The sequence below is a fragment of the Psittacula echo genome (genome assembly GCF_963264785.1).
Source record: "Psittacula echo genome assembly, chromosome: 2".
NCBI classification, from domain to species: Eukaryota; Metazoa; Chordata; class Aves; order Psittaciformes; family Psittacidae; genus Psittacula; species Psittacula echo.
This window is the reverse complement of record NC_137737.1, coordinates 38,022,464-38,039,734: the sequence shown is the minus strand read 5'-3', so window position 1 is coordinate 38,039,734 and position 17,271 is coordinate 38,022,464. Positions and strand designations below refer to the sequence as shown.

Sequence of the window (17,271 nt, the reverse complement as noted above, 5' to 3'; positions counted from 1 at the left end):
CTGGTTGATGCGAGAGGGGTAGATGTCTCTTACATTGTGCACCTCAGTGGGCTACATTTGGTGTAAAAAAAAATGCATTTATGTTCTTATGGATTTATAAAAACCCATTTATTATTATCACTTCTAAGACAAAACTTTGACTACCTCTCGTGAACAGGGTCAAGTTATTTTGGAGATCACAGAGATCACGTTTAACAAACAGAAATGAGAGTATTATTTCATTTTCCATAGTTAGTGGTGATCTAGAGAAAGGAGCTGCATAGGAAAAGAGGTGAAAAATACAAAATGAATGAGAAGATAATGCAGAAACAGAAATAGAGGCTGAGGAAATAGGAATCATAGGGGTTAGTTGGTGGGCTGCAGTTGTGTGAGAGAATGCTAGGAGCCAGCAACTGCTAGATGTTGCCATGTGTGGATGCCCAGATTAAGGACTTCCTGGAGTTTCAGTGCATCAGTGAAATGGTTATGGATACATACACAAGACTTCTCAGTACCGGCTGCTTCCAGTGCTGTGGATTCTGGTTTTGTTGTTTGATTTGTTGTGGGTTTTCTTTCAGTGAGATGGCTCATCACTTTCATAGAAAAATCTCACTAACTTTTTGTATTCTTTGCAAACTTTGGAAAAACTTTTTGCTTCCATCATTTTCTCTCTGCGCTACAGTGTATTGTTTTTAATGAAAAGTTCTGTAATAGGTAAATAGATGAATGAAATGACCAAAACATCCTACGTTCTTAAAAACAGCATGCCCACAAGTGGAAAAAGTGTCTTGAATTGCTGCCTGTAGTGCTAAGAAACAGGTCATTAAATACAGAGGCATTATTAAACTGAATGACTTCCAGTTCCTTTCCTCTTAAGTCTTTTAATTTTCTTATTAACTATAGCATGCATGTACAAAGGAAAATTCCCAAATGCTTTGTTGACAGATTTTGCTAATTACTCAGTGATGTTAAAGCATACAGCTCCAAGGGAACTATTTGCTCACAATTTCCTAGATAAAAATAAAAGGGAGACTGTGTCCACATTTGGACTGGAAAATATCTTGCATTAGTTTCCCTACTGCTCTGCACATTTGCACAAAGTGAGACTGGAAACATCATACATTTTACTGAAGAAAAGTAAGTAGTTATCAAATTGTGTGTATGTATACATGCATATATACTTGCACAGTGGTCCCAAGCAAATACTGCATCTATCAGAAAGGAAGAAGTCTTCTTCAGTATTCTATTCAAAAGAAATTTAGGGTGACTCTTTAGATAGTTCATTCAATGAGCAGTTGCTCTGTTAACTAAGATTTGATTATTCTGCTTATCCTTTTTAATACAATACAAGAGTATTATAGTTGTTATTTTCCACTTTTGAAATAGTACTAGAGGAATGGGGGATACAGGAAGTAATTTGGACTGGGAGGATTTGTGGCTGGCAGAATTCTTTTTGCGTAACCCACATAAGCATTTTCTGTAGAATATGCTTCCTTTTATCTTATTTTTCAGTGGCCTTGTTTGACTTATTATTGTCACCTAAAAGGCTAGGAAAAATTCTTGTCTAAAAATCATTCAAATGATAACAATATTCTCAGTTACATGCAATATAAAAAGTCAAAAGAGAGGTTTTTGTTTTATTTGTCCTGATGTTGCTACTTTCATGTCTGTAGCAGAGGTCATCAAAATAACTAAATAACTAGAAAATTACTTTAAGTAAATATTGTTATATACTTTATAATCATTTCAATTGAATGTCTACATTTACACTTTGCATTTTGTAATTCTGTTGATAAGAAAAATAATGCCTAGGCAGTGTAATAGGAAACACTGGCTTTTGAAGCCTCATGCCTGATTCTTTTTGTCTATGTGCAGTTTATGGTTTGCAAATTTTTGCAATAGCTTAAGGTTCTGTGTCCTGGCTTTTGTGACAACACATGAAAGTTCCTGTTCTCCAACAACAATTAATAATTCAAATCCTTTTGTGAAATATAACAAGCTAAGTAGGCTTAGTACCTTATCAGAAATTACTTTGTAATGAATATGTTTCACTTTCTTTATTATTTGGCTTGGTTTGTAAATTTGTCCTCTGGCATACTTGTTAGTACAAACTGCTGGTATTTTGAAGTCTGAGGAAGTATCTAGAGTTAGCAGGATACTCCAAGATATCCTAAATTTCACGAAGAGTTGTACTTTAGCTGGATTGTATTAAGTTGTTCTTCTGTGGGATCTCTTGCTGCTTTGAGAAGCTGTATTCTTTACAAACATTTCTATAACACATTTCATTCATTGCATATGACATAAAAGCTGGAAGCAAGAACAGTTTGTTTCTTCCTGAAATATTTTAAGACGTCAGTGTTTGCAACCAAACCATCCAGTCTTCTGTTCTTTACTTCAAGGGGCAATCTGCAGCGGTGCTTTCACTGGTGAGACTCAAGGGAAAGTGAATTAATATTGGTGGACAGAAGTCTATTTTAGTTAAATGTTATATGCTGGGAAGAAAACAACAAAAACCCTCATTAGCAATTCTTTTTTAAGAAGTTTTCTGTCAGCAAACTTTCAGCTTGGGCAGAACAAACATTGAAATTTTACAGCTTTTCTTTCAGCTAATGATTCTGGAGAGTTGAGCCTTGTAAGGAAAGGGTAATTCTTACCATTTTAGCACTAAGACTTATTTTCAGTACTAGCAGATGGCAGACGTCTGTGCCAGAACTCACCTACCATGCTAAAAGAAATTCTTGGGATCTGATTTCCCAACTTCACAATAAATGAATAAGGTTAAAGTTGGCATCTGAATGGGACCCCTCCAAGGAACTTTCAGTTTTTATGGGAAAGAAAATGCTTGTGATTCAAATAGAAATGTTAACAGGACATACTTGGTCCTTTATTGAGATCAGACACAGAAGGAAAGGAAAAATAAAATAGCAGGCAGAAAGAAAGATGTCAAATATTAAGTCACTGCTCATTCATGTTTGATTTTCGTGTTGTGAGTTGCAATAGTTTTCCAGGGAATGCCTTAGCTGCTACTTCGTTTGCAAAGCAAATGGGAAGCCTGAAGCACTATTTCAGGCTCTAGTTCTTAATTCAATTTATTGAAACATGAGTTTCTGCTTGTAAAATGAGATAGATTACTTTGAAATGGTTTTAAAAGGAATAATAACAGAGGTTATATGGAATTTACGGTCAGTGCAGTTAAATATCTAAAAATGTACTGCAGGGAAGGAAGATGCATAGCATCAAACACATACAGGCTTTAAATGGAAATGAAAAAATACATTATGTATCATTACTCTAGTTTTGTGGATAGTATATTCAGATACCTCATCAGTGAGAATGATGTAAATGTGTGATAGACTGCATTCTTTAAATAAAGAGTCACTCCCTTGTCTGGAAAGGACCATCAATCAGAGGAAGTATGAAGCTAAATGCACACATCCTCAGTAGTCTGTAAGGACTGGGTAGTACTTTATGGAAGCATTGTATTGTTCACCTCACCTAATTCTAATAAGCATGCCCAAATAAAATGCCCTTAAGGGCTCAGGTTTCTCTAATGATCTTGACTTTTTTCTAAAAGTGATACAGCTGATCACTGAAAACAGTTACGTGTTCTATATGTTACAGAGTGTCTCACCCCCCAACAATTATTTTGCCGCTTCACAACTGGGAACCCAAAGAGGAACCTACAAAAGAAGAAGAACTCGGTCCTTTAGTAGAACACATTTATGAGGTAAGATTTATATTTGTTGCTGTAGGACCTCATGCTGCTCCCATTTAAATCCTAATGGATTTGGTTTATTGTCTTTATCTGAAACTATATAAAGCCACAAATGTAAGCATTCTGACTTTAGCACATGACCAAATTTAATCAGAGAATTCACAACCCCAGTATCTGTTCATGTTACTAAAGGAGGTATTAGTTTATTCTAGAAGACTGTCTTTGACCTTTAAGGGATCTGTAGACATTTCGGGTGTTTGACAATAACTAAAAAAAGTGTTTAAAGGCTCATTGTAATCAACGACAAACATTTTCAGTTATTTGACTGGTTTCTCCTTAAAAGCTGTGAGTGTTGTGCACAGGAAAAAATACGTTTACTGTAATATTTAGCTAACTGAAAAAAAACCTTTACACACACATGTAGCTTGTTATGTCATTCTTCAGGAAATGCTCAGTTGAAAATAACTCTTAATGTTTGAAGTATATGCATTTCTACTTTGTACTGTTAGGTTTTTTCTGTGGTTGATTCCTCATTTGAAAGAATAGCATTCAGGTTAAGAAAAAGGTGCATTGAGTAAACCTCATGGAAAAAAGACCATCCTTGAAATCTGATGGATGACTTCTATTATAGGGGGTAAAACAGTGCTTCATGTATGGTTATAATTCACAAACTAGCACTCAAGAAAATATAAGCCACTGAGCTTAATCAACAGTTTAAGATTACAACTTGCGTGACTAATACAAGACTGTAATGAATTAGACTGTAAAATACAAAATATTATTTGTGAATTCCTCCTCTTAACATAATTCTCTAAACTGAAAATTCTCTAACAAAACTTCGTGTCTCAAGCATTTGGGCTGTTTGTGGAACTACATATGTGACTTCAAATGTATTTAAAAAAATGCCTTAAAATAGTTACAGTGATCCGTTACAGTGATTAAACCACTTTCATGGTTTATTGATATCAGCAAAGCATAAAAAAGGCCAAACACCCACCCAAAAACCCTTTACTGGAGAAGATGTAGGATTGCAAGTGGGGTTTATTCAGTTCTAAGTAAAGCTTATCAGTCACCAAAATTATACATATTCAAAAAAAGGAGGTTCTCAACATCTCTGTAAATTTTGAGTAAAGCTTCATGGTGCTCTGCTTCTTTAGCTCTCATGCCCAGTGTTAACACATATCCAAATTTCCTGTGGCCATCAGATATTTTCAAATTGTAAACTGATCTAATAAAACTTTTTTAGTAGCCCAGATTTTTTAATTTCTGTTATTTCTATCTTTATTCGTTTTCCCAGAAAAGAATAATGTCTGGGGATGTTACTTTAGGAAAACTACTTCCTTATTTTCTTTTGGTGAAATTTGAACCGAGAAGTGTTGAAAATAGAGTTCTTTCTTAACCACAAAAATTAGTTTAAGCTCTGCTATATCTTCTATTCCTGCACCCTGAAATGCGATTCTTTCATGTCCTGAAGTTTCAGCTATTTTGAAGTACGTTCTGTTAAGGTTCATTGTATATATATTTGTATAGTGTATTTTGCTAGTATATTTTGATTTGGGGGTTTTATACCTTTTTAGGTAATTTCAGCTTTCTCATATGTAGAAAAAAGTGAGAAGGGTGATGGATTTCTTGAACACAGACTCAGACAGAAAAGGTTGTTCTCCTAGATTTGCCACTGACTTTGTAACAAACGTAGAGAGGTCCTTTTCCCCTGTTGCTGCAGATTGTCCATCAATAAAATTGTATTAATAATCTATACATCTTTCCCAAAGTACTTCAAGGCTGTGAACACTAGGAATTTGAAAATGTCTAAGTAGTGGTTGCTGTATTTTTTGTTGTTGTTTACTGCCTTGGAAATTACTGATGATATTTTTTTGGCAGCTGCACAATATAGGACCAAGTGCCATCAACAATACAGTTCTCCATGTCGGTTGGCCTGTGTCCAGTCGAGAAGAATTTCTTCTTTATATTCTTCATATTCAAACACACGGACCATTGCACTGTCAAACCAGCTCTCCTATTAATACAATGCAAATAAAGGTAAGTCAGCCTCTTATTTCCATCCCTGTCTTCACTTTGCTTGATTTTTTTTCTGCCTACAGTTCACAATAGGATGAAGCTTTTGTGGATTTTTTCAGTTACCCTGAGACCATTTTAACTGGGTAGGAAGCAAGGTATAGATAGTCTATAATGTTTCTAGTTTGGCAGATGTGTTGCACAGTATGCATTTGGTTTCTGTTCCCTTCTTATCAGGAGAAACTTGTATTTCAATTCAGTATGACAGATACAAGATAATTTTTTTAATGGAAATTTGAAGGGTTTTTCTTGAGGGTCATTTATAGTATGGCTTTGAATAGCTGACACAAAATATTTCAGCTCTCATGAGATCCTAAGAATTCTTGTGTCCTAAAGAGTACGTTAATTCAGAAAGTCATCTGCATATCAGGTACTCAGTGGATGATCTCCCAAAGGTGACATAAACCTTTGTTGTCAAGGGATGCACAAGCTTTTCAGTTGAGTCTGATACAGCCTATCAGTGGTTTGTTTATCAAAAGGTCTTACATCTGAACCTGTTAGCAGTGGGGAAAATCCTTTATAGCCCAATAATGTCATATCATTAAATTGAAGGACATTAACTTCTTGGAGCTGTTTATTTAATAGACAACAGACAGACACCAGGTTTTGTAGCAGTATTCTTAAAGGATGTAACACAATTTTAGGTTTTTATTCCAATACACATGATTTACATGGTGATACAAATAGTTTGTATAGTGATTTGTTTTTTACAGTATCACAGGCTAATTCAGGTTTGAAGGGACCTTAGGAGTACTCTGATCCAACATCCTACTCAAGGAGGATCAGCTGTAAGATTAGACTAGATTCTTCAGGGCTTTATCCAGTCTGGTCTTTAAAAAAAAACAAGAATAGAGACTGCAAAACCTCTCTGGGCAAATTTTGATGCTTCTTGAGTGCCCTTACAGGGAAACGGTTTTTCCCAACATTCAGTCTGAACTTCTATTTTTTCCAATTATCTCATTGCCTGTCATCATAGCACCAGGCACCTCTGTGAAAAACCTGGCTTCATTTTTGTGACCACCTTCTCCCTTCGACAGCTTCAGTCCACTCAAAGCATTCTCACCTCTGGGCTGAACGAGCACTGGTCCCTTATCCTCTCCCTGCAGGACAAATGCTCCAGCCCTGAGCTTCCCTGTGGGCTCCCCATAGGTTTTAATATCATATGTGATATTTTATATTATGTTTAAGTTCAGCATTGTATGAGACAGTATAATCTGTAGAATGGGAGTAATTTTAGAAGCCTATGTATTTTTTACCTGTCTTAAAGTGTTAATGATTTTAATTTTTCAAAGAACATACTTTCAATATCCTATGAAGTGAAGCTATCAACTTGAATTCTGCATTCTGCATATACTCTAGAAATGGAAGTTTTCATGTATTGCCACTTGATAAAGGCATTCATATAGTCTACAAATGTTCTACGGCTTAATTAGTATTAACTCATAATTGTTACAACTTTGTCAGCAACATGACAGGGTTTTGGTTTTTCTACTTGGAAATGATTGTGTAATTATTTTAATCATACCAGCAAAAAAGAGAAAATTCTTCTGCCTATTTTTTCATAAGTGTTATTCGTAGGTATTGTTCACTGTCCAAGTTGCTTCCCCTTCCATGGACATGGTTATTTTGTAGCAGAGCTGAAGATCTCAGAGCTTGGAGGAAAGAGTAACAAGGGGAAGCCTAGTAGCAGCCTCCTCAGTTAAAGTGTTGATACAGCAGTGTCTACAAGCCTGTTTTAAGATCTATGTTTGTGATGGCAGATCCCCCCAAAAGAACTTGGTTTGGCTCCAAGTCAGATGATTTAGCAAAACACAGCTCTACGTATTATTTCATCAAAAACAAGGTATCCAATTTATTAAGCATAACTGATTCCAGACACTTCTGGAGTAAACAACACTTCTCAAGTTTAACCAGTAGCCTGTTAAACATCTTGTGGAGAGAGCTGTGTTCCAAATGCTGAAAGTACCATACATCTTTTGCATACCGAGAGAGGTTTGAGTTTAGTACAGTGGATGAAAGTGGAGACATCTTTCGAGTGAAGGGGATTGCTCACAACCACAGGAGCTGCAAGAAACAGAACCGCAATATATACTTACAAGAATACAGAAAAATTGATGTTTACAAAATACATTATTAAAGCAGATCGTGTTGCAAGTACATGAAAAGGATTTCATCCCTCCCTAGTCACTGTGCTCTGTTTTAAGTTTCAATTAAGAAGCTGAGATGAGAGCATTACTGTCAAGAGGGCAGAGCTCCTAGGTAGAATAGTGCCACAATTCTTAATGACATCTTCAGACAATGTATTTTTGATGGTTATTATTGCTTTATTTTTTTAATTTGCTCTTCCTTCTCCTCCTTGTCAATGATTGCATCTGTTACATAAACAAGACTCAATTCTTATGAGGCTTGTGAGAAATCTTCCTGTAATAATGAAATATTGCTCCATCTGTCTTAGTAGAATATGGCTGTAGATGCACAATCATTATTGCAAGAATTTAAACATCCTTATCTGTAGTTTTTCAAAGGACTGAACAGCATGAATACACAAATCAGGTTTCAAAGTCATGCTTATCTATTGCTTCAGATGGGAAGAGGATACAGAGACAACTTCCTTCAGGTTTTGTATAAACAGCAGGATGGCTGGCTCAAATTCCCAAATAAGTCTAAGGACATTATGTGCATGGCTCCTCTTGGGTTTCAGAACCTAGCTCTCTTACGGTGCTTGGGCATTTCCCCTTTGAAATTACTTTTACGGTTCAGTTTCAGTTAGAGCAGTGTCTTCTTCCCCATTGCTGAATTTCTTGTCTTGTAGAGAGGTTTCCTCTGTATTTTTTTGTTTCTTCCACAAAGATAAATCAAACCTCTGCACACATGGGAAGACTCTTACTTAGGGCTTTTCGTGTAGCTTATCTTTCTCTGAAGGCACTGAGGTATGTGAGAGGATAAAATTGTGAGTCTTGCAAAAGGTGTGAAAAGTAGGGAAAGGACTGACAAAAGATATGGAACAGAGGAACTAAGTACACTAGGGTACTTTAATCTAGAAAGGAGGTGACTATGCAGAAATGTGATCCTCGAGATCAGAAGTGGCGGGAAGAGTGTGGGTGGGGATTGACTGCTCTGCTTATTCCTGCACAGGAATGCAGCATGTTCACTGTACAAGAATTGGAGCATCAAATGAAGCCTGTAAAGCCAGGTTCAAAACAAGCAAAAGGAAGTGGTAGTTCATAGTGACAGTTATTAGATATCTGGAACTTGTTGTCAGGGGAAGTAGTCAGGGTTAAAAGTTTACATGGTTTTAAAAGGAAACTGAACAAATTTGAAAAGGAGAAGACCAGTGAAGATTAATAAATGAAAAAAAATTCATGCATATCAGGAAGTCTCTAAACTGAAAACATTTGGAAGCTGAAAGTTGTTAGGAGAGAGCATTGTGTATGAATGTCCTATTCCTGAATGTATGAATGAACTCTTCCTTCCACACCTGTTTAAAGGCAGTGCTGATGAGAAGATGGACTTCTGGCCTGAGCCAATATTCCTGAAGAGTTGGGTTTTTTCCCAGACTGATGGCGAAAAGTAGTTTTATGGAGCCTGTGCCTACAAATACCAGCGGTATAGGCAGTGGTTTCCAGCTATGGTAGACAATACAAGGTGACACACATGGCACATTCTCAGTAGCTGAGCACTGCAGTACCATGAGTGAGGTATCGGTTGGGGGAGCAGCAAAATAGCAGCTAAAATCCACCACATGGGTCAGGTGCATCCATTAACATGATTGACTAGGACGTATGAAAAAAAAGACTTGTATAGAAACCATCTAGTGTTCAAATGGATCTACATATGCATCAGTTGTGTTCATATATTGAGGGCTTCTTCAAAGGTGTGCGATAATATGTTGTGGTTCTTTTAATCTGTCATCATTAGAGAATCATATATGTGCTGCTGAAAGAATCCTGGAAAGAGAATTCCCACATGTTATCACATTGAGAGGAAGAGATTTACTAGCTATTTAACCATTCCCTTATTGCAAAAAGACAATGTTAACCTAATTAAGCAATAGAAAAAAAATCACCTTATTTTTGCCTAAGGGGTTTTCATCAGTTAATAAATTCTAATATCATTCACTTTGTTGGATGCTTTTGACTGAAAGTCTCAGAGAATATCAAAACGGTTCCTTCTTCAACCTCGTAATTTTAATCAGATGAATGGTGCAGATTTTCCAAATCTAGTTCTACACAGCATTAGTGTGCGGAAGGTTTTGTGTGTTTATAGCTAATCTCTTCCTCTAGTGTACAGTATATCTTACAATTACAATAGTTTTCTTCAGGAATTTTAGATACTTTATGTTCAGAGGTTAAATGTACTGATAAGATGGATCTGATGTAGCTGTTTATAATCTGATGTCTTTAAAGAATAGTCTCATCTATGTTTAGGTGAATTCCTGTTGAAATCTTATCGCAAATTTCCTCGTATGTTTTGTTGTGATTTTACATGGTTGGATTGTTATGAATTACGATTTATCTTTCCCTTATAACAACTCTATTCCCGGGTGTTCTCTGAGACTTCTTGAAAGAAGCCATAAATGCTCTGTGTAGAAATTAGACAAAGTGCCAACAATAAGTATAGCTTTTAATCAGAGAACAAAAATGCTGAAGAGAATACATTTAATATGAGAATAAAAAAGAACAAACTGTTGTGTTATACAAAGTTGAGTTGTTACCAAAAGAAATCTGTAAAAAATAATGATCAAAAGTTGTAGTGCTTGAGTTCGGGTTTCCATTTCTTTTATGTTCTGAAGCTGGTAAAATCCTTATATTTCAATAGACAGATTCTGATCTGAATTAATGATGAGATTTCTGTGCAGCAGCTTTGAATTTATCCTGTTATAGGGATCAGAATCTGGCCCAAGGAGTCTAACAAAATCAAGTACAGCAATGAAATTAACACAAGTGAAAAGTGGAAAAAATGTCATCTGTTATAACTGAGCAATATCTTGCTATGCTATTACTCATCATACTCCTAGCTGAAGACAGCATATTCTCATGGCTGTGCTGTTAAATTGGAAAAAACAGTGTTAATCCAAAATTCAAGACCTCTGAGAAGAGAACAAATCTGTTAGAATCATTGCATGAGTATGTCATTAGCATTCACACTTTTTTTCTCTTTGCAGTTTGCTATTCCACAAGACACTCCTGAACTTGCTGCTTTTTTATATAATTCCACGATTTCTCATTACATCAGGAAAAGGGAAGTCACAGTGGCAGAACCTTACAGGAAAAACTCTGCAAAAATATTGGTGAGCTATCTAAACACTACCAACTGGGAATACGCATACAGTTTATCAAGGTGGCTGTTGGTTTGACTGCAATTTATTTACTGATTTTTAAGTATTTTTGTAAGTGATTTTTAAGCCCTAAGTTTAAAATACTGCTTATTACATATCACCAAGCCACAGGTTAGCTATTTCGTTTGACACAGCTTTGCATTAAAGATCATGCATGCCAAATTCCTGGTTGTCTTACTCCTGGCTGCTTACAGAGAAACCTCTGTGGTCTTGCAGTTGCACACTTATCACAGGGAATTTCACCACAGATCTGGAGAATGCGCCTTTTTCTAATGAATTATATTTCAGATTCAGTCTTCTGAAAGGTAGGTATATCACTGTTACCTTGACTCCTAGCATTCTGGCTCTTTCATAAAGCATAATTCACACTTAAAATGAACATTTTCATGTAAAGTAACAGTTTTGACATGCAAATGCTTTGGAATCTATTTGTTTCCCCCAGTCAGTATTTATATTCATGTGGAAAGGTAAGACCCTCTCCCCTTACAGTACCACGAGCAAGGCAAATGCATTTTAAACATTACAACAATGCTAGAGCAAAAGCAGAGATGTCTCTCCCATGAAAATATTTCTGATTAGCCAGTCTGGTACCTGAGTATTTCACCTTGGCTGTATTTTCAGAAGGTTAGGGGTTGTTGCATTGCTGCATGCAATGCCCCATCCTTAGAAAGCTTCAGCACTTCAGGTATCAGCTCCCCTTGCCTGGAGGCTGTTTTCAAACTTGGTGATCTTGGGCTCATGCAGTCAGTGCTTTCCGTCTATTTTTATAAACCTCAGGCAGAGTTTCTGTCATGCTGTCCAGTCTCATATTAAGCTGTTTAATGCAAGCTCATGTTTGAATTGCATGACATCACTAGAATTTGGTAGGAAGAAGAGAACCTCACAGACCTAAGTATTCTGGAGTAATAGAATAATTATGCTGCTTCTGAAAGTTAATTTGGCAATTTTTATAACAGGAAGAAGATAGAATCTGAAAGCAATGAATACCATAATGTTATTAAAAACAAAATCACAGATGAACCCATTTTAAACAATAATCACTGTTGATTCCCATGTAATTCTTTCATCAACCTAATACCCTGGGAAGAGTCTGATTCCACTGGGGCTGCAGGAAAAATGCCCAGGCTTTTGAAGACATTCCAGTTAATACCACAGAACACTTAATCCATTCTTCAGTAATACCTAAATGATCAGTTATCTTTCTCAGTGATTAGGTTCATGTGCTACCAACATAGAAATTACTGAAGCAACTGAAAGTGGTTAACAAAGTTTTTTAAGTATGTACTGTGTCTGCATCTTAAACTAGGAAGCAGAGATTTTTCAGCTGCTTGATGTAGACAGATAGTATTTAGCAGAGTACTTACTAATGTAAAATTGGCTCTGTGATAAGCAGTCTTCTAGTGCATTATGCTTTTAATAAGTACAAATTAGTTTAGGGTTGGATATGGTGCTTACCACTGGATATATAGCAGGACTTTTCTAGGATGGCCATAGAAAAGCAGTATGTCATTTGTTCAGTTAGACGTGTGTCTTCAATTCTGTGTGCCTTCGGCATTGCATACTATGGATCCAGAAAAAAATAAATTTTTATTTGGCATATTGGAAGTATACATGGAAAGTGAGTGTTGCTCTGGAAAATGGAAGATTGGCCAAAGGTAATTCTTCGTTAAAATTTGTATTTTTTTCCAATCATAAATTTTAAGGTTTTTTTCATTTTCACAGAGAGGAAAAAGTGTTCTGAGAACTTCTATTTATATTGTTTATTAAACATTTTGTTTCTTTTCCGTTAGTTCTAATGTTACAGTGTTGTGAAAATCACTACAGGCTAAATGCATTACTAAGAAAAATAGAAATATGTGTTCAGGTCCTAAAATGTCAGCCAAAAGTAGACTTTTCTGCATACTAATGATTTATTTTGTTGATACGTGTTTTTGACTACTATGATTAATGAAAACAGCTCTCCTCTTTCCCGCAAGATAAATAAATCTGGTTGGAGGATGTTTAAATATGAAAAGCCAAATAAACAGATACTTTGAAATATTCATTAAAAAAAAAAAAAGTTTAGAATTGCAAGTTCCAGGGTTTGCAGTTTCATTTTTTCAGGCAGAAAACAGTGAGTAAGCACACAGCTTCTACTTAACTTGCGATAAGGCAGAGATTTGGATTTGAGGAGAAAGCTATGTATAAAGCTGTGTATGTATTCCTTTAGAGAATACATACATTATCATCTCATTTCCTGAAGTATGTGCTTTGGTAATGCAGCCATTCTCACTGTCCCAAGGGAACATACTTGTGAAAACTTAGTTTTGCGTTCAAGGTCACAAGACCTTCTGTGATGAGTGTCAATAAAGCATCTGTAAGGGAAGGATTCTCTTACAGACCTCTGTTCTAAAAATGTGAATCACTTAAAACCTGAGCCTTCCTCATGAATCAAACCAAAACTTTCTAGGCAAAATCCATTTGCTTATATAAACCTATACATTATTTTACACACACATTTACTCATTTTTTCTATAAGATCTTTCTTCCTTTCTACACCCCAAACAACCACGTAAGTTCTGTGGTTACCCTGTGAGACTCAGTTCTTTCCCTTCTGTGGCTTCCAGTCAGCCTTCAGCCTTTGAGGCATTCTTCTGGCAGACTTTAACATAGTATATAGTTTTGAGTTGTATTGCTTGGCTTTTGTCTTCAATCCTGTATGAGCCAGATTCACTGCTCATCAGGAATGTTTCATGGACAACAAGTTTCAAGTAGAGCAGCTAAAGAATCTCAACAAGTGTTCTGGCTGTTATAATGTAAACATCAGTAACAGGAGAGTTAAGAGAAAAATTTAGGAACATAAAGACTTTAGGCATAGATAACAGGAAAAAGAAGTGTTGAAATCACAAAATGACTGATAGATGAAGCACATGCTTCAAAGGATTAATAAGTACCTGGATATTTTAAGAGTTTTCGGAGTAGATGTTGAAAATTATTACTTTTATTTTCATTACTATAGGTAGGTGGTTGTATTCATTGGTAGTGCAAAAAGACTCTCCCCCTTGGTTTATAGTTCTCACGATGACTCATGGAGTATCTATCATGTATATTACATGAAGTTACTGATTTAATTCTCTAAGAGGAAGTTGATTTGTTTTGCTAGTTTATAGCATTTGAAAATGATTATATGCATTTTTAAAGCACAAGCATTTGAAAATGATTATATGCACTTTTAAAGCACAAGTATGACTTCCCTTTGTTTTGCACATAGAACTGTACAAATGTGAAGTGTATCCTGATTTCCTGCACTGTCGGACAACTGGAAAAAGGAAAGAGTGCAGCGCTGAAAATCAGGTCCCGGCTATGGGCCCAAACGTTCCTAGAGGTAATGCACACAAAAGTCTCTTTCTATGCATAAGACCCCTGCATCTTTTATTTGAACAGATTTTTAAGAATACAAATGATGACATTAAATGGATCAAATGCAGATCCTTTTTATTATCACTTTCTTTGAAGGTAACATCTCACTGGTTCCTGTTCAGGTCGCATGCATGCTGCTTACTCTTCTTTTTTTCGCTATCATCCCCTCTCTAATTTATGTCCTGAAGCCTACCTGAAAATTCCAAGATTATTTTTAAATGCCTCTCCTGGTTTTGTTTCTGCTTTCCTAGACTGGTCCAAGTCAATGATCATTTAGGTCTCCAGGATGTGCTCTGCATTCATCATGTCTTTCCCAATGAAAGGTTTTTCTTGGAGCCAAATAGTATATGGTGTACACTGTGCCCAGTTTAAAAATTCAGTTATTAATTGTCTGTTAATCTAGGGAAGAGTAATATGTATCGAGCTCATATGACATACAAATACTCATGTAGTGAAAATCTGTGTATCACCACTAAAAAGAAGGGACAATGCAGACCATGGAAACAATTAACTTCTCTTTGCAAATTCTTCAATTCCAAATTCATCTGCCCTCAAAATTCTATCTACACTGCATAAAGCAGAGGGATTGCACTGTGAGCTGTTACCTCACAGCTGGCAATGTGGTTGTCGTATCTTTAACACTGGGCATTGGAAAACTTAAAATTAAGTTTGTTATTACTAGCAAAAATCTGGAGATCCTCTCTTGGTCAAACTGATTGATTGTCACCTTCCTTCTTCATGTAATTTAGAATTCCCCAGTCTTTCTACCTGGAACACAAGAACCTTCTTGTGCTCCCCATAGCTGTAGAAGAATGATTTATTGCCAGTACCTCTTACCCTAGAAAGGAAAGAATTGAGGATCTTCAGATTACAACAGGAGCTTTAAATTAAGCTTCTCGCACCTTTGGAGTTAATTTCCCCCTTTCCTCCAAAGTGAAAGTAGATAAAATAAATTCTTCCTTGCTTGACTTGCTTTCCTGGAGAAACAAGAGTGCAGATGGGACAGTATTTATAGGAAGTTGAATGCCATCTCAATAGCTAACCATCATGGCTCCAAATCCACAATGGGTGCATACTTTGAGGGTCATGGATCTCTCTTAGTGTACAGGACTATGGTAGTGCTTACCGAAAGGATAACATGAAAGGTTTTTCTACCTCTATATCAGGACTTAAGGGTACATTCTGTGTTTTTTCTGCAACAGCTATGAGCACCATTATGACTGAAGAGAGCATAGAATTATTTGGCCTTACTTGAGGAAAAGTGATTTCTGTCTAGTTCAGTAACAAAGGGCATCCTTTCAGATACCGGGTGAATTAATTGCTGATTTGTCAATTCTTTTTATAAACAATCAATTCCAAGAAACTTGTATATAGAATCATAGAATAGTTAGGGTTGGAAAGGACCTTAAGATCATCTAGCTCCAACCCCCCTGCCATGGGCAGGGATACCTCACACTAAACCATGTCACCCAAGGCTCTGTCCAACCTGGCCTTGAACACCGCCAGGGATGGAGCATTTACCACTTCTTTGGACAACCTGTTCCAGTGCCTCATCACCCTCACAGTAAAGAACTTCTTTATATCTAAACTGAACTTCCCTGTTTAAGTTTGAACCCATTACCCCTTTGTCCTATTGCTACAGTCCCTGATGAAGAGTCCCTCCCCAACATCCTTACAGGCCCCCTTCAGACACTGGAAGGCTGCTATGAGGTCTCCACGCAGCCTTCTCTTCTCCAGGCTGAACAGCCCCAACTTTCTCAGCCTGTCTTCATACGGGAGGTGCTCCAGTCCCCTGATCATCCTCGTGGCCCTCCTCTGGACTTGTTCCAACAGTTCCATGTCCTTTTTATGTTGGGGACACCAGAACTGCACACAATACTCCAAGTGAGGTCTCACGAGAGCAGAGTAGAGGGGCAGGATCACCTCCTTCGACCTCCTGCTGGTCACTCTCCTCTTGATGCAGCCCAGGATACCATTGGCTTTCTGGGCTGCAAGCACACACTGAAGCCCGCTCATGTTAAGTTTTGCAGGAACCAACACCTCCAAGTCCTTCTCTGCAGGGCTGCTCTGAATCTCTTCTCTGCCCAACCTGCAACTGTGCCTGGGATTGCTCCAACCCAGGTGTAGGACCTTGCATTTGGCATGGTTAAACTTCATGAGTTGGCAGCAGCCCACCTCATGAAATTTAACCATGCCATAGCTTTTCTTCACTTCCCATAACAAATATATAATGCTTTTACATAAAGGCATATTTAGCAAATGCCTTTGAAAGGCTAGGCTGGATGTACTCCATTTAGGTTTGCTCAGTGAGTCATCTGGTAGTGGGGAAAAAAAGGCAGGCTCTGGTTCAGATTTGAGCCCAAGAGCTTGATAGTTTAAATGACCCTCTGTCCTCCCAAATCTTGGTAACTGAGGTGGACGTCTTCTAGTGTAAGCTTTTGCAAAGATCTGACAAAGTTTTGCACAGAAAATGCCAGTAGTGCATCTCTGCAGTCATAGAAAAAGCACATTTTGGAAAATATGGTGGGAATTTCATTCCAATTTTTTTCTCATTCCAGTAAGAGTCTATCTGACATTTGCACACTGGCTAGTCTCTCTTAACTGCACTAGTCCACTGTTCCTAACACACTGAGACAGGCAGAGAGGCAGAGATATTCTTGGCTGGGACAATCTGTGATAATTTTGACCACTGCTCTGTGCAAGCAGTATCACAGTGAACCTTCCCCGTCTTCCTCACCAAGCAAGAAGTAATGCTTATCTCCCT

The 17,271-nt window shown here is 37.0% G+C and overlaps 1 protein-coding gene across 1 annotated transcript in view; it reads left to right on the top strand.

Annotated features, from left to right (window-relative positions):
* The window catches only part of ITGA8 (integrin subunit alpha 8), a gene marked incomplete at both ends in the record, with an annotated part of 110,809 nt that overhangs the window by 71,704 nt on the left and 21,834 nt on the right, over positions 1–17,271 (top strand). Inside the window, 4 exons of the mRNA XM_080610454.1 lie at positions 3,601–3,706; positions 5,576–5,734; positions 10,935–11,060; positions 14,359–14,472. Of these exons, the coding sequence (XP_080466580.1) occupies positions 3,601–3,706; positions 5,576–5,734; positions 10,935–11,060; positions 14,359–14,472 (505 nt within the window). The remainder of the gene's footprint in view (positions 1–3,600; positions 3,707–5,575; positions 5,735–10,934; positions 11,061–14,358; positions 14,473–17,271) is intronic.